This window comes from Polyodon spathula, chromosome 35, assembly GCF_017654505.1.
Source record: "Polyodon spathula isolate WHYD16114869_AA chromosome 35, ASM1765450v1, whole genome shotgun sequence".
Classification (NCBI taxonomy): domain Eukaryota; kingdom Metazoa; phylum Chordata; class Actinopteri; order Acipenseriformes; family Polyodontidae; genus Polyodon; species Polyodon spathula.
Genome location: NC_054568.1, coordinates 5417269 through 5436883, shown reverse-complemented (window position 1 = coordinate 5436883; position 19615 = coordinate 5417269). Strand labels below are relative to the sequence as shown.

The 19615-nt window shown below is 47.1% G+C and overlaps 1 protein-coding gene across 1 annotated transcript in view; it reads right to left on the bottom strand.

Annotated features, from left to right (window-relative positions):
* The window catches only part of LOC121303771 (ryanodine receptor 1-like), a 94410-nt gene that overhangs the window by 37897 nt on the left and 36898 nt on the right, over nt 1-19615 (bottom strand). Inside the window, exons 40-68 of the mRNA XM_041234549.1 lie at nt 19292-19539; nt 18927-19101; nt 18689-18720; nt 18238-18424; nt 17959-18070; nt 17607-17727; nt 16629-16798; nt 15862-16082; nt 15355-15445; nt 15098-15238; nt 13819-13982; nt 13262-13340; nt 12399-12488; nt 12050-12193; nt 11595-11672; nt 11098-11173; nt 10738-10861; nt 10082-10197; nt 9630-9697; nt 9153-9274; nt 8209-8258; nt 6055-6115; nt 5579-5802; nt 5156-5237; nt 4627-4757; nt 4019-4339; nt 3402-3642; nt 3085-3172; nt 1939-1953 (exon numbers count right to left, since the gene is read on the bottom strand). Coding sequence (XP_041090483.1) covers nt 1939-1953; nt 3085-3172; nt 3402-3642; nt 4019-4339; nt 4627-4757; nt 5156-5237; nt 5579-5802; nt 6055-6115; nt 8209-8258; nt 9153-9274; nt 9630-9697; nt 10082-10197; nt 10738-10861; nt 11098-11173; nt 11595-11672; nt 12050-12193; nt 12399-12488; nt 13262-13340; nt 13819-13982; nt 15098-15238; nt 15355-15445; nt 15862-16082; nt 16629-16798; nt 17607-17727; nt 17959-18070; nt 18238-18424; nt 18689-18720; nt 18927-19101; nt 19292-19539 — 3772 coding nt within the window. The remainder of the gene's footprint in view (nt 1-1938; nt 1954-3084; nt 3173-3401; nt 3643-4018; nt 4340-4626; nt 4758-5155; nt 5238-5578; nt 5803-6054; nt 6116-8208; nt 8259-9152; nt 9275-9629; nt 9698-10081; nt 10198-10737; nt 10862-11097; nt 11174-11594; nt 11673-12049; nt 12194-12398; nt 12489-13261; nt 13341-13818; nt 13983-15097; nt 15239-15354; nt 15446-15861; nt 16083-16628; nt 16799-17606; nt 17728-17958; nt 18071-18237; nt 18425-18688; nt 18721-18926; nt 19102-19291; nt 19540-19615) is intronic.

Sequence of the window (19615 nt, the reverse complement as noted above, 5' to 3'; positions counted from 1 at the left end):
TGTCTTTATAATATACAGCACTAGACCCTGATATTGATGAGATACAGCCCTCTGAAATGTCTTTATAATACACAGCACTAGACCCTGATATTGATGAGACACAGCCCTCTGAAATGTCTTTATAATATACAGCACTAGACCCTGATATTGATGAGATCCAGCCCTCTGAAATGTCTTTATAATATACAGCACTAGACCCTGATATTGATGAGATCCAGCCCTCTGAAATGTCTTTATAATATACAGCACTAGACCCTGATATTGATGAGATCCAGCCCTCTGAAATGTCTTTATAATATACAGCACTAGACCCTGATATTGATGAGATCCAGCCCTCTGAAATGTCTTTATAATATACAGCACTAGACCCTGATATTGATGAGATCCAGCCCTCTGAAATGTCTTTATAATATACAGCACTAGACCCTGATATTGATGAGATCCAGCCCTCTGAAATGTCTTTATAATATACAGCACTAGACCCTGATATTGATGAGATCCAGCCCTCTGAAATGTCTTTATAATATACAGCACTAGACCCTGATATTGATGTGATCCAGCCCTCTGAAATGTCTTTATAATATACAGCACTAGACCCTGATATTGATGAGACACAGCCCTCTGAAATGTCTTTATAATATACAGCACTAGACCCTGATATTGATGAGATCCAGCCCTCTGAAATGTCTTTATAATATACAGCGCTAGACCCTGATATTGATGAGATCCAGCCCTCTGAAATGTCTTTATAATATACAGCGCTAGACCCTGATATTGATGAGACACAGCCCTCTGAAATGTCTTTATAATATACAGCACTAGACCCTGATATTGATGAGATCCAGCCCTCTGAAATGTCTTTATAATATACAGCACTAGACCCTGATATTGATGAGATCCAGCCCTCTGAAATGTCTTTATAATATACAGCACTAGACCCTGATATTGATGAGATCCAGCCCTCTGAAATGTCTTTATAATATACAGCACTAGACCCTGATATTGATGAGATCCAGCCCTCTGAAATGTCTTTATAATATACAGCACTAGACCCTGATATTGATGAGACACAGCCCTCTGAAATGTCTTTATAATATACAGCACTAGACCCTGATATTGATGAGATCCAGCCCCCCTGAAATGTCTTTATATGAAAGCTTTATAAGAGCGCCCCCCTAAACTGGGACTTGGGACTTGTGAGGACCTACTCCCCTCCTCCCCAAAAGAAAGAACAAAGAAACAACACCCAACAAATATAAAACATTACCAAAACAACAACAACAAAATCTCGCAAACTCCTTCTCCGTCTCAAACACAGTGACCGATAGGAGAGAACACCTGAGTGATTTTTTTTTTATTTTTTTTTTAAGGTTCAATTTATTTGACATGGATTTGAAAGTTCAAGGGTGTTCAATGCCATGGGCCAGTGAAATGTGACGAGCACATTCATCAGCCTGGACTCAGCACCCCCCCCGCCCCGGCCCCTTCGCTCCCTACAATGGGACTCATTCACTAAAAAGAAAAAAAAACAAAAAAGAAAAAATAAAACATTCATTGTGTTGCCACTCTGCTTCTAGTGGAAAAAGTGCAAAATAAAAAAAATGTAGAAAAAAAAGGGAAATTTGTAGGTCTCATTAAAATGTTTTATCTATACTGTAAAAATGTTGCTGCGTTTTATGGATTTTTACACGTAACACAGCAACATTAAGTAAGTATTTTTCTCACTAAAAGTAAATACTTAAATAAAGTAATAAATCAAATATGAAATGCTAACCAGCCCCTTTAAGAAAAAAAATAAATGAATCGAAAATGAAATAACAGCAGAGCCCAGCAGGAGGCACTGGTGCTGAGAGGTTGATGAAGAAGCACCAATAAGAGGCGCTGCCATGCTAGCCGCATAGCTGGGTGCAGCATCCAATCACAGCTGATGTCTCTAACCTGTCCGTTCCCAGCCTAGAATTACAGCGAGACCCCACCAATCAGGAGACAAAGAAAAGACATGTGATCAGAGCCAAACACAACACCACTTTGAACATCACCCTCCTGCTTGAGTCGTTTGCTCGACTGCTTTCACCGTGCTTTACACTCTTTGAACCACACATCAGTCAGGGAATAATTGTGAGTAACTCGGTTTGTTTTTATTTTATCATTCTACTTACTAAAAAAAAAAAAAAAAAAAAAATGCTATCAGCAGTTCGAATTCTGTGGTTATTGACCTTTTTCTCAGTTGCCCACAATGGAAGTTCAGGGGTTCCAGTTTAACACAACTATGAAATAATTACAGAAGCCCCCCACCCCCACCCCCTGTTATGAGAGGGCGCTAATCCCAACCCTATAAAGACTGATAAAATGTACCAATGAGAATAAGAATAGCACATTTCCACTTGAATACACACCAGACAACAACAAATAACATGAAAATACTTTGTAAATAGCAAGAATTATACTTCTCGAACCCCAGTTGCTGACACACCCCCCCCACCCCCCCCCCAGAACCCAGTTCTGACCACCACCCCCCCCTCAAGAGTCCCCAGGGAGAAAGGAGGGTTGTTTTCTCCCCAAACCTGTCCTCTCCACCTTGGAACGAGAACGACAGCCGAACAGTCTGTCCTGTGTCAGGAAAGACAACAGTAGTATGCTACAAGACGTTGAGTCCGTCCTCAAGAACGAAGTTCTTGCTCCCTCAAGCACTGAAAGTCCTTTGCAGGGGAGGGCCGCTCAGGGAGAAACTTAGTCGGCTGAATTCAACTAGTGAAATACAGTCCTAAACTCCTAAATTACAGGCAAGTTGCCCCTTCTTAGTAAAGTAAAATTTGCCCGCAATTTAGACAAGCACTGAAAAGTACTTCTGCTCAAAATGTTTGCCTGCATGTCTTAGAACCATTTCACAGCAAACATTCAAACAGCTAACTGCACAGAAATAAACTGCAAATAAATGAATACATAAATAAATAAATAACAACATGGACCCGTTTCATTTCTCCCCACTCCTGTTTACGAAGGGTTCATAGAAACAGGCATCGTACAACCACCCATACAAGGAAACACTATAAAAACTGAAGGACTGGATAGCTGCACACTCACGTGAGACTTGGACCAGAATATGAAGACCTCTCCCACCATTCTAAAGAGCTCCTCAGCGTCGGGGTCTGGGTAGGTCAACCACTTCGCCCTGAGAGACGATGGAAAACAAGCAACACCTCAAACTGCAAATACTTTTAAAAGCAAAAAAGTTACAACAGGAAAAAATCCAGGAGGATGGAGAGAGTGGAGGGAAGGCATGGCCAGTCGATGAGGAACGGAGGGGGGGGGGAGTATAGGGAGTCACGAGGGTCGGCAGGCAAGAACAAGGGTCTTGAACTGAACGCGAGCAGAGATAGGGAGCCAGCGGAGGACTTCACCTGTTGTTGTCGATGTAGCGGATGAGCAGAGGGTAGAGTGCGTAGAGATCCCTGCACAGCACAGAGAACTCGTCCTTGATGATCGCCTCAGCCTCGCTGGTCTCCGATTTGGCCTCCAGCCTCAGGGCGTCCTCCTCGGCCACCACCTTCCCAGAGCGCTTCTTCAGCTTCTCCATTGTGGGGATGAAGTGGGACTTCAGCATCTCAGACTTGGCCCGGTTCACGATGGGCTGGGCGAACACTGCGGGGGGAGGCAGGGGGGTGGCATTAAACTATCATGAAAACCTGACGATAGAGCTTAATACATGCCCTACGCTAAACAACAACAACGTTTCTATAGACACAGACATCGTACATCCACCCATACGAGGAAACAGTGTGACAAGAGAATCGGCTAATAGGGAAGAGAGACGAAAGATTCAGGGAATCACGTCAGGGAGTCATACAGGCCTGTACCCACCCCCCCTCCTTTCACTACGGGCAATTTTCCAATGCGCTTCTATAGGAGAGCAGAGGTGCAATCGACAGCCAGTTTCCTAATGAAATGGTGCTCCAAAGGTTGCCCCCCCCCCCCCCCCCCCTCCCCCTCTCTCCCCTCCTCCTCCTCCTCCTCTCACCGGCCAGCCTCTTCATCCAGGACGCCTCCTCGATGCCCAGGTTGTTGACCACGATCTTCATGATGTTTCCCAGCAGCATGTTGAGGTGCTCCGAGGTCACCTCTGTGCAGCTCAGCCCCTCCGTCTCGGGGCAGTTCTCTGGCCCTCGCTCCCACCAGCGGGGCAGGTAGCTGCACAGCATGGGCAGCGTGATCTCGATGACGTGAGGCATCTCGGTGTAGCGCGCCCCCGACTCCGCCAGGTCCCCGATCTCCTTCATCAGGACGTCCAGCGGCGGGATGTCTGGGCACATCTCCTCCACCTGGCTAGGCAGCCCCAGGACTGGGGGGGGGGTTTAAACAACTTCCATTGTAAATGTTTCATTTCATCTCATATTCTCTTGTCCTTTTCTGCAGTGCCATTAATTTGTTGGCTGTGTCTGTATATCTAAATGTTTTCGTGTTTCAATGTCAGACAAAGAGAAGGCGAGGTGATGCCTTTTATTTGACAAACTAAACAATAATGAAATCACAAGATAAGGCTCTCTACATTATCTTACAGAACAATCTGAGTGCTGGGCTGCACTCAGGGTGAGTGCGAGTGCTGGGCTGCACTCAGGGTGTACTCACTGGCTCTCTCGCGGGGGGTCTTGGTGTTGTACACAGAGAACGTGTTGTATTCGTTCAGGTGGGGCTCCAGGTAGGCGACAGGGAAGGCAGCGGCCAGGCGGGCCAGACACTCCCCCAGAGCGGGGCGCTGCCTGCAGGACAGGGAGACACGGGGGTCAGAAACACTCACAGCACAGAGAAGGACGACTCCCGTCGCTTAGCAGTTACACCCACTCTGGGTTTTATTATGAGCTTGAGAGGATGTAGCAGTGCAGGTATCAATTTAACTTCCTCTGTCCTGTTTGGTATATTACCAAATATTAGTCTCATAGCTTGTATGTTTTACACTGGCTTGTTTCTGCACCCGTGCCCAGAGAATTATTCACTTTATCACTGCCAGACACACAATACATGTTTTTCGTGCATTTTCTTTGTATTGTTGACTGTGTCTCATTTAAGAAACTTGCACAGGGTAAAAATCCCGCTCTGAATGAACTGAGCATGCTTCTTAAACCCAGTAAAGTTCCGTTTTAAAGGAAAACGCGCCCACCTTTCCACGTAGGGGTTCTTGGTGGTGCCCAGAGAGTAGATGCTGCACATGATGCGATAGCAAGAGACCTGCATGTCATCCACTGCAGACAGAGAGAGAGGGAGGGGGGTAGAGAGAGGGAAGAGGGTTAGGGAGGGGAGAGAAAGAGCGAGAGAGAGAGAGAGAGAGAGAGAAATGTTTAGAATATACTAGATTTTGTGTTTGGATACGCATCTGTTAGCGTAAAACCAGTCTGACACACAAGCATCTGTCTTAAATAACTACGAAAAAAACCAGAAACCTGGCTTGTCTGCACATTAGTGGTGATAGAGTTTCAAGCGCCTTCTCACTGACAGAGCATAAAACAACATTACCCGTTACTGTTGTCCCCCGGGGGATTGGGGGGTGGGGGGGGTGGTGGTCAGAGAGAGTCGTCTCAGAGACGAAACTGGTGCTGCGCGATGTGCTCGAACAGCGAGGTGAGGACGGGGAGCAGCGCCACCGTGGTGTAGCTGATGTTCTGAGACACGCCCTTCACCTGCGTCCGGTTCTGAGACACCTTCCCCAGCTTCAGGTTCTCCACCGTCTTCTCAATGTCCTCCGCGGCGCTCTCGAAGAACGAGCGCAGGCCGGCCTTCACAATCTCAGGGCCGGACTTCATCACCGTCCTGAGAGAGAGAGAGAGAGAGAGAGAGAGAGAGAGAGAGAGAGGAGAGAGAGAGAGAGAGAGAGAGAGACGTTTCACTGAACCAGTCAATCCTGCGCTCAGACCCTAAAGCAGCTCATAATCTCAGTGTACCTGTTAAACCCGGAGTGGAATAATGATCCTCCAGGACTGACTGCACATCCCTGCTCTATCTATAGACAAGCACACACAGACCTGGACAGACCAGGCTTTACGATCTCAGATCCAAACTCACCTGGCATCCAAGGAGTGAGCCAGAATGTGAAGACAGTCCACTACAACGGGGCCATCCGTTCCTGCACAGAGGAGAGGGGGGACAACATTATTCACAGCTTTATCACTATTACTGCAACTCTTGCTATAGCTATAGCTATTGTTACTGTTATTATTATTATTATTATTATTATTATCATACGGTTGGGGGGAATTCCTGTTTTTCAGTTCCAATTACCATTTCCTTTTATCCAACGCTGAAGGAATTTTAATTTGAAACAATTAAAGGGGAATTTGAAACGATTAAAGGGGAATTTGAATTTGAATTGAAAAACAGGACTTGACCCCCCAACTGTGGACCCAAATGGATGCAAATCTATTGCATGCTGAACTCTTTCAGGAGCAGAACACATCCTGCAAGCAGCTGCTGGATCCAATACTGCAAGCACTGCCAGTTTACCATCAATTCCATTACACAGCGCCCTTTGTGTGCCAGCACCCCAGGGCACTTCACAATAACAAACAGCAACCCAAAAGAGCTCCAAACTGCTCGCTAGCGTACAGCCAGATCACACACAGAGACGTTATGAGCTGAGGTTTAAAACACTGACAGACTCAGCATTTCCTGATCCAATCTGGAATTGAGTTTCAAAGTGAAGGCGCTTGAACACTACAAGCCTTCACACTGCCAAATGTAGGGGAATAATTGCATAGAACCATTCCTGCACCTGTTTGTTGCTACTCTGTACTACAATTATTCACTGAGTTATATGTTTTAAAGCATTTTGAGTTTATGATCTATTAAATAAAGTAAATGCTTATCGGTTGATCAGGGCGAACCCACCTTTCCACCTAACCTTTATTGCACTACCTTGTAAATACCTGTCTCCATTTCTTAATTTCACCAACTGAGCTGGCTCCAGCTTATCGGTTGAAAGGGAAAGCACCCTGTCTCTCTGGAAAGGTATAATAACTGTGTGCTAACTCTGTATGGCAGAACACTGCTCGGGCTCTTCTCGTTTGCGCAAACTAATAAAGCTTTATATCTCTGAACACCTGGTGCAGCTGGCTCTTTTAGTTGCGGACCTGAAAAGTTCTGGGGTTTTAACTGAGTCAGCCGAGGAGATTCAGTTTCATAACCTGATCGAGCTATGCATTCACTGCCCAAGTCATATTCAGAAACAGCACTCAGTGCTCGAGGGCACTTAAGTGTGCCAAGATAAAGTTGTCCTTTTTGTCCCCTACTCAGAAAGCACACTTGAGTGAACATCAACACTATGGCTCTGAAGTTTCGTGGAAGCCTGTTTTAGAAGTCAGTGGAGTGGGCATTAATCTAGCCTGTGTAAACGATTTTGCAAAATTCCTGCTTTTTTTCTTCAAGAAACAGCTGTTTACTGTACCATGGGGGTCATGTATCACTCATTTGAAATGGAATTAAGGCCATAGATCCCGCCTTAGAATTGCCCTGTTTATATCATGACACTGCTGGCAAGTTAAGGCCGTGTTAGCACTGCAGAAATGCGCTCGGCCGTGCAATACCCTGCACCACTCATTAGTCATGCATTTTAAGGAGTGTCACGCTTATATTCATGGGCCAGTTGTATCTGGGGCTCATTTGTAAATTAAGTCTGTGATTAAAATGAGATTTATGAAGAGGCAGAACAGCTGTGCTGGCCCTAAATGGGTCCACAAATAATTTAAATTGGTCTTATTTGGATGCAAACAGAAAGGTCATAAAGCTTCTGATGGGAAAGAGCATTATGGCAGCTGTCATAACGGATTTCTTATGATGGAGAGTGCAGGCTCCCAACCTTCCTGAACAACCCAGGAACAGAGGGAGCACTGAGAAGAAGGGAGAGAATATTTTGGGTTCACACTACCCTTTTTGATCTCCCTGAGGATCAAATTATAGCTCGATACTGGAATTAAGATAATCTCTTCTGTTAGATCGAGCTCCGCCTCTACTTTAAGGAACCTGAGGACGGCGTGATGGGGGCAGCCATTCATTCTCTTGTTGGATTTCAACAACCGGTAATGCAAGATTTATTTATTCACTCAGCAAACAGAGGTGGAGAACAGTGCAGAGATGGGATGCAGCATGACAAGTAGGGGGCTCAGAGGAGGGGGTTTGGGGGGGGGGGGGGGGGGGGGGGGGGGGCAGTGGGGGTGTCCTTACCAAACAAAGAGACTCTGTGACGCACCAGCGCTGCCAACTTACAGAAGATACTACAAGCAAAGAGAGAGAAAGGGGGAGAGAAGTGAAAAGGGGGGAGTGCAGGAGGGAGAGAGACAAGAGAAAGTGAAAGGGTTCCAGACCAGCCTGTAGTGTTCATAAGAATCGCACTACTGTACCTTTGCTGTGCCCCCTCTTGTCCATATTGCAGCACTTTATTGCTGTTTGTTTTGGTATTTTTGAGTTCACACATCATAGGTAAATATTATTAAAAAAAATTGTAACTTTTACTCAGGAGTGTTTGCCAGGAGGCGAGAGATTCTTTTTCTTCTAAACGTTGCAGTGCATCCAGTTCCCATTCCCTCCTGCGACAATGCTGCTGCTCTGATTGAAATGAGGAAGGTATTTTGGGAGGAGAAATCCAGCATAGTTGCAGGGGGGAACGTTATCTGGACACAGGCATATATATAAGTCCCCTGGTCTGTATACAGGCGAGACCCCTGGTCTGTATACAGGCGAGACCCCTGGTCTGTATACAGGCGAGTCCCCTGGTCTGTATACAGGTGAGTCCCCTGGTCTTCGTACAGGTGTGTCCCCTGGTCTTCGTACAGGTGTGTCCCCTGGTCTTCGTACAGGTGTGTCCCCTGGTCTTCATACAGGTGAGTCCCCTGGTCTTCATACAGGTGAGTCCCCTGGTCTCTATACAGGTGAGTCCCCTGGTCTTCATACAGGTGAGTCCCCTGGTCTCTATACAGGTGAGTCCCCTGGTCTTCGTACAGGTGAGTCCCCTGGTCTTCGTACAGGTGAGTCCCCTGGTCTTCGTACAGGTGAGTCCCCTGGTCTTCGTACAGGTGAGTCCCCTGGTCTTCGTACAGGTGAGTCCCCTGGTCTCTATACAGGTGAGTCCCCTGGTCTTCGTACAGGTAGTGTGTATTGAGTCTCTTTACCTGGCGATCATCTCTTTCTCCTTGTTGGAAGAGTGCCCACCACTGCCCAGCACTTGAGCCGGAGTGGAGAGGAAGTACAGGCAGTGGTTCTTGAAGTACTGGTTAATCAGAGGCAAGAGGATCTGAAAGGGAGAGAGAAGTAGAGAGAGATGGAAAGGGAGAGGAGAGAGGGATAAAGGGGAAGAGGGGGAAAGGAGAGGGAGAGAAGGAAGTCCAATGTAAGGATACAGCTTCTAACAAAATAAGGGCATATCCATAATCCATAAAAGTTGGTGCATATCAAACACTTTACTGCTTTTCCTGGGTTCAGGTCATGAACTTCTAAACAGAAAATAAGAACTTAGGTTTATTTCTTTTTTTAGAACTGAACTTGTATGCAGAAATAATCTGCGGATCTTAGCTAGCATCACTTTAACTGCAAAGTATCCAGAACATGCTGCATGGCTCTCTTGTGGGTCCTGAGTCCTCACTCCTCACCTTCGCGAAGAATTTAATCTCCTGCTCATGTGGAGATTTCTCCACCCTCCCGCTGCTCACCACAGCCTCTGCAATCAGGGAGAGACACAGGAGAGGCAGCGCGGGTTAGAGAGTGACATGAAACAAAGCTCTACAGCTACAGGCAAAACTTCTGCATCATCCTATGCCTAAGCAGCTAACTGTTCTTTAACCCCTCATGAAGCCCCCTTGGGCTCCTTCCTTCAGACGAGACGCAAAACAAACCGAGGTCCTACTGGAAGAGACTCTGCAGCAGCAGCAGCTGTGAGGCACAGCTCACCCCCCTAGTCTCTACATCGCTTTGGATAAAAGCATCCGCTAAACAACCTCTACTACTACTACATGCTGACTACCTATGATGATGCTAATACTAATAATAATAATAATAATAATAATAATAATAATAATAATAATAATAATAATAATAATAGTACCCAGGTGGGCGATGAACTCCTGGGCAATGTCCATCCACTTGAGCAGCTTCTGCAGGAAGCCGTAGGCAAAGCGCTTCTCAACAGAGGACGTGTCGAGCTCCATATCCTTCAGACCCCTGAGAGAGAGAGGGAGGGAAGAGGGAGATGGAGATATTAAGATAAGCCAAGTGTGTGGCTGTGTGCATGTATGTGTGTGTGTGTGTATATATATATGGTTTGAGTGAGAGATAAATGTCCTACACCGGTTTTGGCCAAACGTAGTGCATCTTAAAAATCCATAACTATGTAATGTTTATTATTAATATTATTATTATTATTATTATTTATTATTATTATTAAAAAAATATATGAACATGATTTTGATCTTTTGTTTAAACATCATGTATTCAAAGAAACTACAAAATGTGATTGCAAGTGTCTACCGGAAGCAATAATAGCAGTACAGTATTCCATGTTAAATCAAAACATTTTTTGTCAGGTTTTTTGTGATGCATGTGGAAAGCTACAAAGCGGTGTGCAATTCAATATGTTAACGGAACATTATCCAGCAGCTTTCGTTCCACTTCATGAAGCAAAATCAGTTCATTCTATAGGGTGATGCACGGCTTTTGGACACAGCTGTAGGGACTTGTGTGCGAGGCTGTCTTCCCCACTACCTGGTCACTGAGTATCCGTTGAGCTGCAGGAACTTGAGCAGCTCGTAAGCCTTCTCTCTGTCCCGCGCTTTCTCCTTTGCAGTCAGGGTGTCGTAGGGAACCAGCAGAGGGTGGGTACCGCCCCCTACAGGACACACACAGCGTTACAGGCAGGCAGTCCCTTATAAAGGTTTCCCAGAGTAAAAGCACAGTGAAAGCACGGTAAAGCATAGACAAGCATTGTAAAGAATAACAAGGCATGGAAAAGCATATTGACAGACATGGAAAACCAGATTAAGCAATGTTAAATGCATTGCAAAAATATGGGGGGCTGCAAACATACAGTGAAAAAGAAACCAGTGGAGCAGGATGGACTCTAACCTTTGGACTGCAGCTCCAGCTTCTTCTTACGCCCCCAGGTGTTGTGATAATTCTCAGCCAGCTGCTCTGCCATGGCCTGGGTGCAAGGGAGAGAGGGGAGGGAGGGAGAGAGAGTTGACAACAGGGCAGACTAGATTCTCAAAAAGCAATTTTTCTTGCAAACTATCATTTGCGCCACCTTGCTGACTGATCCCAAAACTTTGTCCAGTCAGGTCTGAACGTGGAAGAAAGACTGGAGGTGTGGATGAGAGAGGGAGGAGGGAGGGAGCAAGTGAGTGTAAGAGAGAGGGAGAAGGAGGAAGAGGGAGGTGGACAAGTGAGCGTAAGAGAGAGGGAGAAGGAGGAAGAGGGAGGTGGACGAGTGAGTGTAAGAGAGGGAGAAGGAGGAAGAGAAAGGTGGACGAGTGAGTGAAAGAGGAGAGGGAGAAGGAGGGAAGAGGGAGGTGGACGAGTGAGTGTAAGAGGAGAGGGAGAAGGAGGGAGGGAGGGAGGCTCACCTGCAGCTCTCTGGAGAGGGAGCTCCCTGAGATGTCGATGGGCTGGGGGTTGTAGCCATGGCTGGGGTCGTAGGTGGCCTGGGAAATAGGAAAAGGAACAGGGGTTAGCAACTCGAAGAGAGACGCTGTCCGATCAATAGGAACAATAACAATATTGATAATAATAATAATAAATAATAATAATAATAATAATAATAATAATAATAATAATAATAATAATTCCACAACCAGCTGCAATAATGATAATTATAATAATAGTAATACAACCAAGTACCAATCAACTTCCGCACTGTGTTTAAAAGCTGAATGAATTTTTCCCTCTTCCGGGATGCTGCCCTGCCAAGACTTAAAATAAAACACAAATACATTTAAAAATACCACCCCCCAAACACATGCACACAGAAGACAATACTACACAAACACACACACCCACACAGAGACTCTCTTGCACACACCTGAACGGTTTGAGAGATCTTGCGAGTCTTGGTTTTCTTCTCTGTCTTCTCCTCCTCCCCCTCTCGCGCTTTCTCCACAGTCCACTCCCACGCGATCATCGCTTTGATGGACTCCTTGATGGGCCAGCGGTAAATCTCCTTGTCCTGAAGCACGGGGAGAGATAAGGGGGGTAAAGCCGAACGCTTGGGTGTTCAGCAGACAAGGGGGGCCATTCCAATTACAACTACAGCAGCAATGTGTGTGGAAATTCAAATTGAATGACTTCAGAACTCCGAGGCAGTTACTCCTTGTGCTATACAGCCGGACTTCATTAGGAATTTAACAACGTCGTTTTGTATTTTTTTTTACCTTCTCGGAGAAGGTCTTGTAGGGGCGCAGCATGGGGTGGGTTTTCAAGTTCTCGTCGATCGCTTCTCCGTAACTCCAGTTGTTCTGGATCTGGGGGGCGCGAGACAGCGAGTTACTGTTCTGCATGTACACCTGATGAGTTCTCCAGTTAGCAATTAAAAACAATTCTAAACACAATAACCTTAATCACCCAAACAAGTGCGTTGAATGCATCAATTCAACTGCACTGCATTTAATGCACAAAACAACTGCTCCAATGAGAATCAGGTCAGATGAGATCTACCAGCAGCCGGATTGTTCAGACTCCTGCACCTACCTGCTCGTTTCAATGCTGCAGCTGAATAGGGAGCTCTGAACCCCAGGACTGGCAGCAGCAGCAGCAGGGCTAGTGTGAGTTTCTAACCCTGCTCAAACTCCTGGATCCTGATCATTGCAATATTAATAATAATAGACTTCATTGAGGGGAGCTCTGAACCCCAGGACTGGGAGCAGCAGCAGCAGCAGCAGCAGGGCTAGTGTGAGTTTCTAACCCTGCTCAAACTCCTGGCTCCTGATCATTTCAATATTAATAATAATAGACTTCATTGAGGGGAGCTCTGAACCCCAGGACTGGGTGCAGCAGCAGCAGGGCTAGTGTGAGTTTCTAACCCTGCTCAAACTCCTGGCTCCTGATCATTTCAATATTAATAATAATAGACTTCATTGAGGGGAGCTCTGAACCCCAGGACTGGGTGCAGCAGCAGCAGCAGGGCTAGTGTGAGTTTCTAACCCTGCTCAAACTCCTGCCTCCTGATCATTTCAATATTAACAGACCGGATGCAGCAGGGCTCGTGCCCGTATCAAGGCATGGTACAGCAGCTCACCTTCTCAAAGGCCCATTTGTCGTGAGTGTATTCAGCGTACTTATTAATAAACACGTCCAGTTTCTCAGGGATTATAGTGCTGCAAAAACAAAAAAGACACTACGTTACTACAGTGATAATTACTGTTTTCACATCAATAACACTGATGAAGGCACTAGAGCCCAAACGCTGCTCTGCTTGACTCAGTTTAGTTTCAATAACACTGATGAAGGCACTAGAGCCCAAACGCTGCTCTGCTTGACTCAGTTTAGTTTCAATAACACTGATGAAGGCACTAGAGCCCAAACGCTGGTCTGCTTGACTCAGTTTAGTTTCAATAACACTGATGAAGGCACTAGAGCCCAAACGCTGGTCTGCTTGACTCAGTTTAGTTTCAATAACACTGATGAAGGCACTAGAGCCCAAACGCTGGTCTGTTTGACTCAGTTTAGTTTCAATAACACTGATGAAGGCACTAGAGCCCAAACGCTGGTCTGTTTGATTTGTTTTCTTACAGTTTCACCTCAATAACAACACTGACAAAGTCCCCAGTTTTGAACCCCCCTGGTGCCTTTTACTTGGTGGTCTCGACTGGCTTGGGGTCAAAGTTGCCCTCGGCGTCGACGGACGCCTTCTTCTCTGTCTGGGAGGAGTAGCTTGCGTCCACGTAGTCCGGCGGGATCGCCCCGGCGATGGAGCACAGCGTCGGCATGGCTATCTTGAACAGCTCAGCGTCAAATTTCTGAAGTCCAGGAAAAAAAACGCAGGGTTCAAATTAGAGGTGTGCTGATACTTGTTACACTTACTCAAGAAAAGCCGACTGGAAAAATATTTTCACTGTCAGCACCAAACTTTAACCACACTCCGAGCTTCCATGCGGCTGTGGTCCAGTAAAATCCTAATTTTAACCCTTCGGGTACTGTGCAATTATTATAGCTATGGCCAAAAGTTTTGCATCGACAGGTCCAGTGTGACACGCGTTCTGCAAGCGTTAACGAGAAGTCTTCAGTAACGTCGTTCGATACCGGTTCCCAAAGGGTAGCGCATATCTTATAGATTAACACCGAAGTATTTCAAGTTATCACTTATTAACCTGCTGAATAATGTTAAGCAAACAAATTGAATACACCCTGCTTTGTAGTTTTCCAATATACTTCACGAAAAACTGCCAAAAATTAAAGAAAGTCACATTTCGGAATCCAACATGAAATACTGTACTGCTATTAAGACTTCCGGTAGACGATATCGTTTTGTAGTTATGATTAAATTAAAGATCTAAATGATGTTCATGTAGTTCTGTGTGTGCGTGTGCGTGTGCGTGCGTGGGTGCGTGCGCGCGTGCGTGTGCGTGCGTGCGTGCGTGTGTGTGCGTGCGTGCGTGAGTGTGCGTGCGTGCGTGCGTGCGTGCGTGCGTGCGTGCGTGTGTGTGCGTGCGTTGTGCGTGCGTGCGGCTGTGCGTGTGTGTGTGTGCGTGCGTGCGTGCGTGTGTGTGTGTGTGCGTGCGTGTGTGCGTGCGTGCGTGCGTGCGTGGTGTGCGTGCGTGCGTGCGTGCGTGCGTGCGTGTGTGTGTGTGCGTGTGGGTGTGCACGCCGCACGCACGCACGCACACACCCCACCGCACGCACGCCAAACACGCACGCACGTGCACACACACAGCATGCAGACGCCATCACAGCACCACGTGTTGGAGAGCACGGGATTCGTTCAATATACCTGGTTATAGGAGAGCTGTTGCTGGTTGTTATGGAGAAGGCTCATATTTGGTCTGTGTTGGGAGCAGCAGATTCGTTCATGGCTGAGGGAGTGTGAGAGACATAGTTTCTCCAGATCCATAGCCAGCCAGTCAGATGAGTGTACCTTGTGCGCCAGAGACTCGATGATGCCCCAGAACAGCTTCCGGGTGAGGTGAAGCTCCTCCTCCGAGGTCACTCCGAAGTTGGCCCAGCCGTTGGGAAGGCAGTAATACTTCCAGCAGCGTTCGTAGTGATTGTTGAGCAGCTGTGGGGACGAGGAGAATCAGCACAGCTTTGTCAAGCGCACTCAGGAAACTCAATCACTTCTTCACACGGTCAGCTGTTCCCCATTCAATACACTGCTGACAGGCGCAGCCGTACCTTGAGAGGCATCTTGGCGTATTCATTGAGGATCGGCACGTCGAACACCAGCCGTCGCAGGAGATGCTGCAGCATGGAGGGGCGGAGGGACCTGGAAAGAAGGGCGCGGGGGGGGGGGGGGGGGGCAGGACTGAGAGTCGAGTCTCCCAGGGTTACACTCTGCGTTTAGAATAGTTTACAATGGTCTGTCACGGATTTCTTTGTATATGCTTTACCATGCCTCTGTGCTTTACAATGCTTTAATACACTTTGCTGTGCTTTTACTATGAGAAACTTTCTCCTCTCTTTCTCTTCCTTTACCATTATAAAGCTGTCTTTTTTTAATATATCGTTGTTATATAACTTTAGGACAGGAGGATTGATTCATCAAGGGAACCAAAAACATAATTTTTTGGAATGTTCCATAACATTTGTCAAATTAGCACAGTGCATTGGTGAACATTTAAGCCGCACCCACCCTGCAAGAGTCAAGACCCGCCCACCAGTCCCCTCCCAGGCCCCGCCCACCTGCAGAGAGACATGAGGCACTCCTCGATGACGTCACGCTGCGCCTTGGTGAGAGCGCGCCCCCTGGAGAGCCGGTAGATGGTGTGCAGCATGGAGTCGACCATGATGGCCCTGTGCTCGGTGCCAGCGAACAGAGGAGCGCACTTCGTGAGGAGGGGCAGCACTGCGGAGCACAGGTAACGATTCAGGGCCAGAGCCATCTCAGTGGTGCTGAACGCCGCCTGGTGGAGGGAGGACACAACTGCAGGCGTTAGAGGCAATTTTACTATTATTATTATTATTATTTATTATATTATTATTATTATTATTATTACTATTATTTATTTAACAGACACTTTCAAAGTTTAGACTCACCTAGCAGTTTAGGATTGAGACACCATTTAACTATATGAACATAATTTATTTCATTTAATTTCATTTAATATCATGTAATCAAAGAAACTACAAAATGATATTGTAAAAATCTACCGGAGGCCATGATAGCAGTACAGTATTTCATGTTAGATTTTGAAATGCCAATTTTTAAAATTTTTTGTCAGTTTTGTTGTTAAGTATCTGGAAAAACTACAAATCAGTGTGTAATTCAATATGTTAATGCAACATTATTCAGCAGCTTTCATTGAACTTTATGAAGCAAAATGAGTTCATTCTACAGGGCGATGCTAACCCTTTGGCCATAGCTTGCTGCAATGCTACTGAAGAGCAATGCGAACGTCTTGCGCAGTGTGGCGTTGTCTGGACAGCAATGCAAAACGCTCTGAACTGACCGTGTCGAGAGAGGCCGCGGCCCTCATGTCTGGCAGGAAGCCGACCTCCAGCACGTGCAGCAGGAAGTCCTGGGTCTCAATGCCGTAGACTCGGTCAAGGAACAGAACCATTGGGGCCTTGTGATCTGGGACGAAGCTCGCCGACATCTTGGGCTCAATGATATTCCCGTCTGGGAGGAGAGGGGAGAGGAGAGGACAGGGTGAGAGGAGAGAACAGGGTGAGGGGGGAGAGGAAAGGACAGGGTGAGGGGGGAGAGGAGAGGACAGGGTGAGGGGGTGGAGAGGAGGGCAATATTATTCCTTTTTAATTACTGGACTGTTCAGCTGATGTTTCACTGATCTCTACAATATGTCTCTCTTTATTTAGACGCAAAGGAAGGACAATCTTTTTCAGCCAGAAACGAGTAAAAAAATAAATACAAATAAAACAAACAGTTGTCACACGTGTCAGTAGACAAAATTCTCACAGTGACCTACAGTGAAAAACATTTCTTACCACGTGGGTCATGACCGCTGAGTAAAAAAATAAATACAAATAAAACAAACATTTCACATTTCAGTCTCCCGGTCACTGGGGGGCAGTTGTGAAAAATGTGACTCTGGTGACCATGGATCACATGACTGGAGAGACTAGAATCAAAGAATGAAGTCAGATGGTGTCACAGTGTAATGAATCGTCATCTCAGCCCATTGAACTGAATGGGAAGATGAACCGTAAACCGTGTGGTTGAAAGAAGCGAATGTCTTGCCACTAAACAGCAGAGTCTGCAGTGGAGAGGTAAGTACTGGGCTGATGCTGATGTCCGTAGTATTCACTGATCAGCCTCTAGGAGGAGATTCATTACAGCAGGCTCTGCAGTTTAGTTTTGGAAGGGATTCCCGTTGCATGATTTGTTAGAGAAAGAAGAAGAAATATCCCTCGGCAATGCTGAAGTATGATCAAGCCCTAACGAGTGAGAGAGAGGGAGTGATTCTCACCTTTTCCAAAGGCAGGGATCTGCACTGAGAGGCTGATCACTCCCACCAGGTCCTCAATGGGAACCAGTGAGCGCAGGATGGCTCGAATACGCAGGGCCTCGCCCTTCCCAGCCTGGATCAACTGCAGAGGTGAAAATGACAACCAGACAATCAATTAATGAATTAATCAATCAATTGATTGGTTAACCAATCACTGAATTTGTGAATCAAATCTATATGTTCCTTGTATTTGTACTGGTAAGAAATCACTGGGGACCCCTGGTCAACCAGTCAGTCACTGAGGACCCCTAGTCAACCAGCCCGTCACTGGGGACCCCTGGTCAACCGGCACTCCCCCTGCCCCCCAACTCACGTGCATCTCCGGGGCGCAGCGTCCCAGCAAGTCGATGAGCGCAGAGTAGAACGACAAGATGGCGTTCCCAAGATGCACTCTGTTCTCCTCCTGGGCCTCCTCCCCTCCGAACCTGCCGGGGAGAGGCGATTAACTGAGCCTGAATTTCAAAGTTGGTCAATTAAATTATTTGTCTGCACCTTTAATGAGGAAGACGACCTTAGTGATAGCTTATTGTGCCAAAGATCTCAATCTCAATGAGACTTTCCTGGTTAAAATTAATTTAAAGAAGCGTCTCACATGGGGAAGCGGCGGTCCTTCTTGACGGTCGGCCCGTCCCTCGTCGGGTCCTCCGAGATCTTGATGGCTTCCTCGATTGCGGCCAGCAGCCCGTTCCCCCCCTCTCCGCGCAGGGCGGGGCCGAAACACTCGGGCCGGCGAATCAGGAGCCTCACGACCACGTTAGCGTTCTCTTCCACGCTCTCCCCTGAGGAGGGGGATAGGCGGGGGAGAATGGGGTTACACGCCAGACAGCTCAATCTCTCTGCTGAAAGATGCTGATCGACTTCCAATTTACAATTACATACAACAAAACAATCAAATGGAAAATCAACCAAATTATTATTTTTTTTAGTTTGGGTACCAACCGTTGACCCCCCAAGACACGGTTTGTCCGCCAGACAACTTCAGGACACCTGAGGGGGGTTGGCTCACTCTAACGGGCAGGGTTCTCACATTGTACAAGTTTCACCGTTGACGGTAAAAAAAACCCCCCACCCCCACCTACCCCGTCCCCCATGATTGGCAACTGCTTTTGCCGCTTAGCTTCCTTCAGCTCCATAGCGAAGGGGGTGGTGTGCCCCAAGGTCGGTTATAGCCCCTTGGGGAAACTCGTCAGACGTATCCCGTCGAGACGTTTGGACTCGGTCGGTCATTCAGTGTTGGGACGAGAAAAAAGAGAGAGAGAGAGAGAGAGAGAGGGCAGTCACACAGCTAGCCAACCCAGATCCTCTCCCAGTCCTCCCCAAGTCTCTCCCAGTCCCCCCCCACTCTCTCCCAGTCCGCTCACCTTCTCCAGATCCTGCTCCTGCAGTGCTAGTGCCAGCTCATTGTTGTCGATCATGGAGGCCGCAGCCACGTCAAGCGGAGTGGACCCCCTCATTCCTGCCACGAGAGAAACCACACTGAGCTGGCCAGGGCCACACACACCTGCCATCCACGACGCTCTGAGCTAGAAATAAACTGAACTGGGCCCGGAGGTTTCTGCACTGTAACCTTGTTCTGCCCTGCAGCACTGCAAGTCTCCTTGGATAAAGGGGCCTGCCGTATAAACGAATAACAACACCCTCCTCACCCAGCCCGATGCCGCTGTTCTCCAGCAGGTAGCTCAGGTGATCGAACATGGCACGCTGGTTCTGCCGGCTGATCCTGCAGAAGTAGCAGAGGAAGCGGCAGCAGTTGGTCACCATCTTGGGGAAGCGGATCTCCTTGGAGTCGCCGCCCCCCAGCACGTTCACCATCACCTCCATGACGGTCTCATGCATGCCCAGGGCGCGCATCAGGTTGGGGTGCTGGTAGAACACCTTGTTGTTCATGATGTTCCTGGAAAAAAAAAAAAATTATAAAATGTTAAACATTTAATTGCAAATTGTACAAAACCAAAAAATGTCAAAGTGCA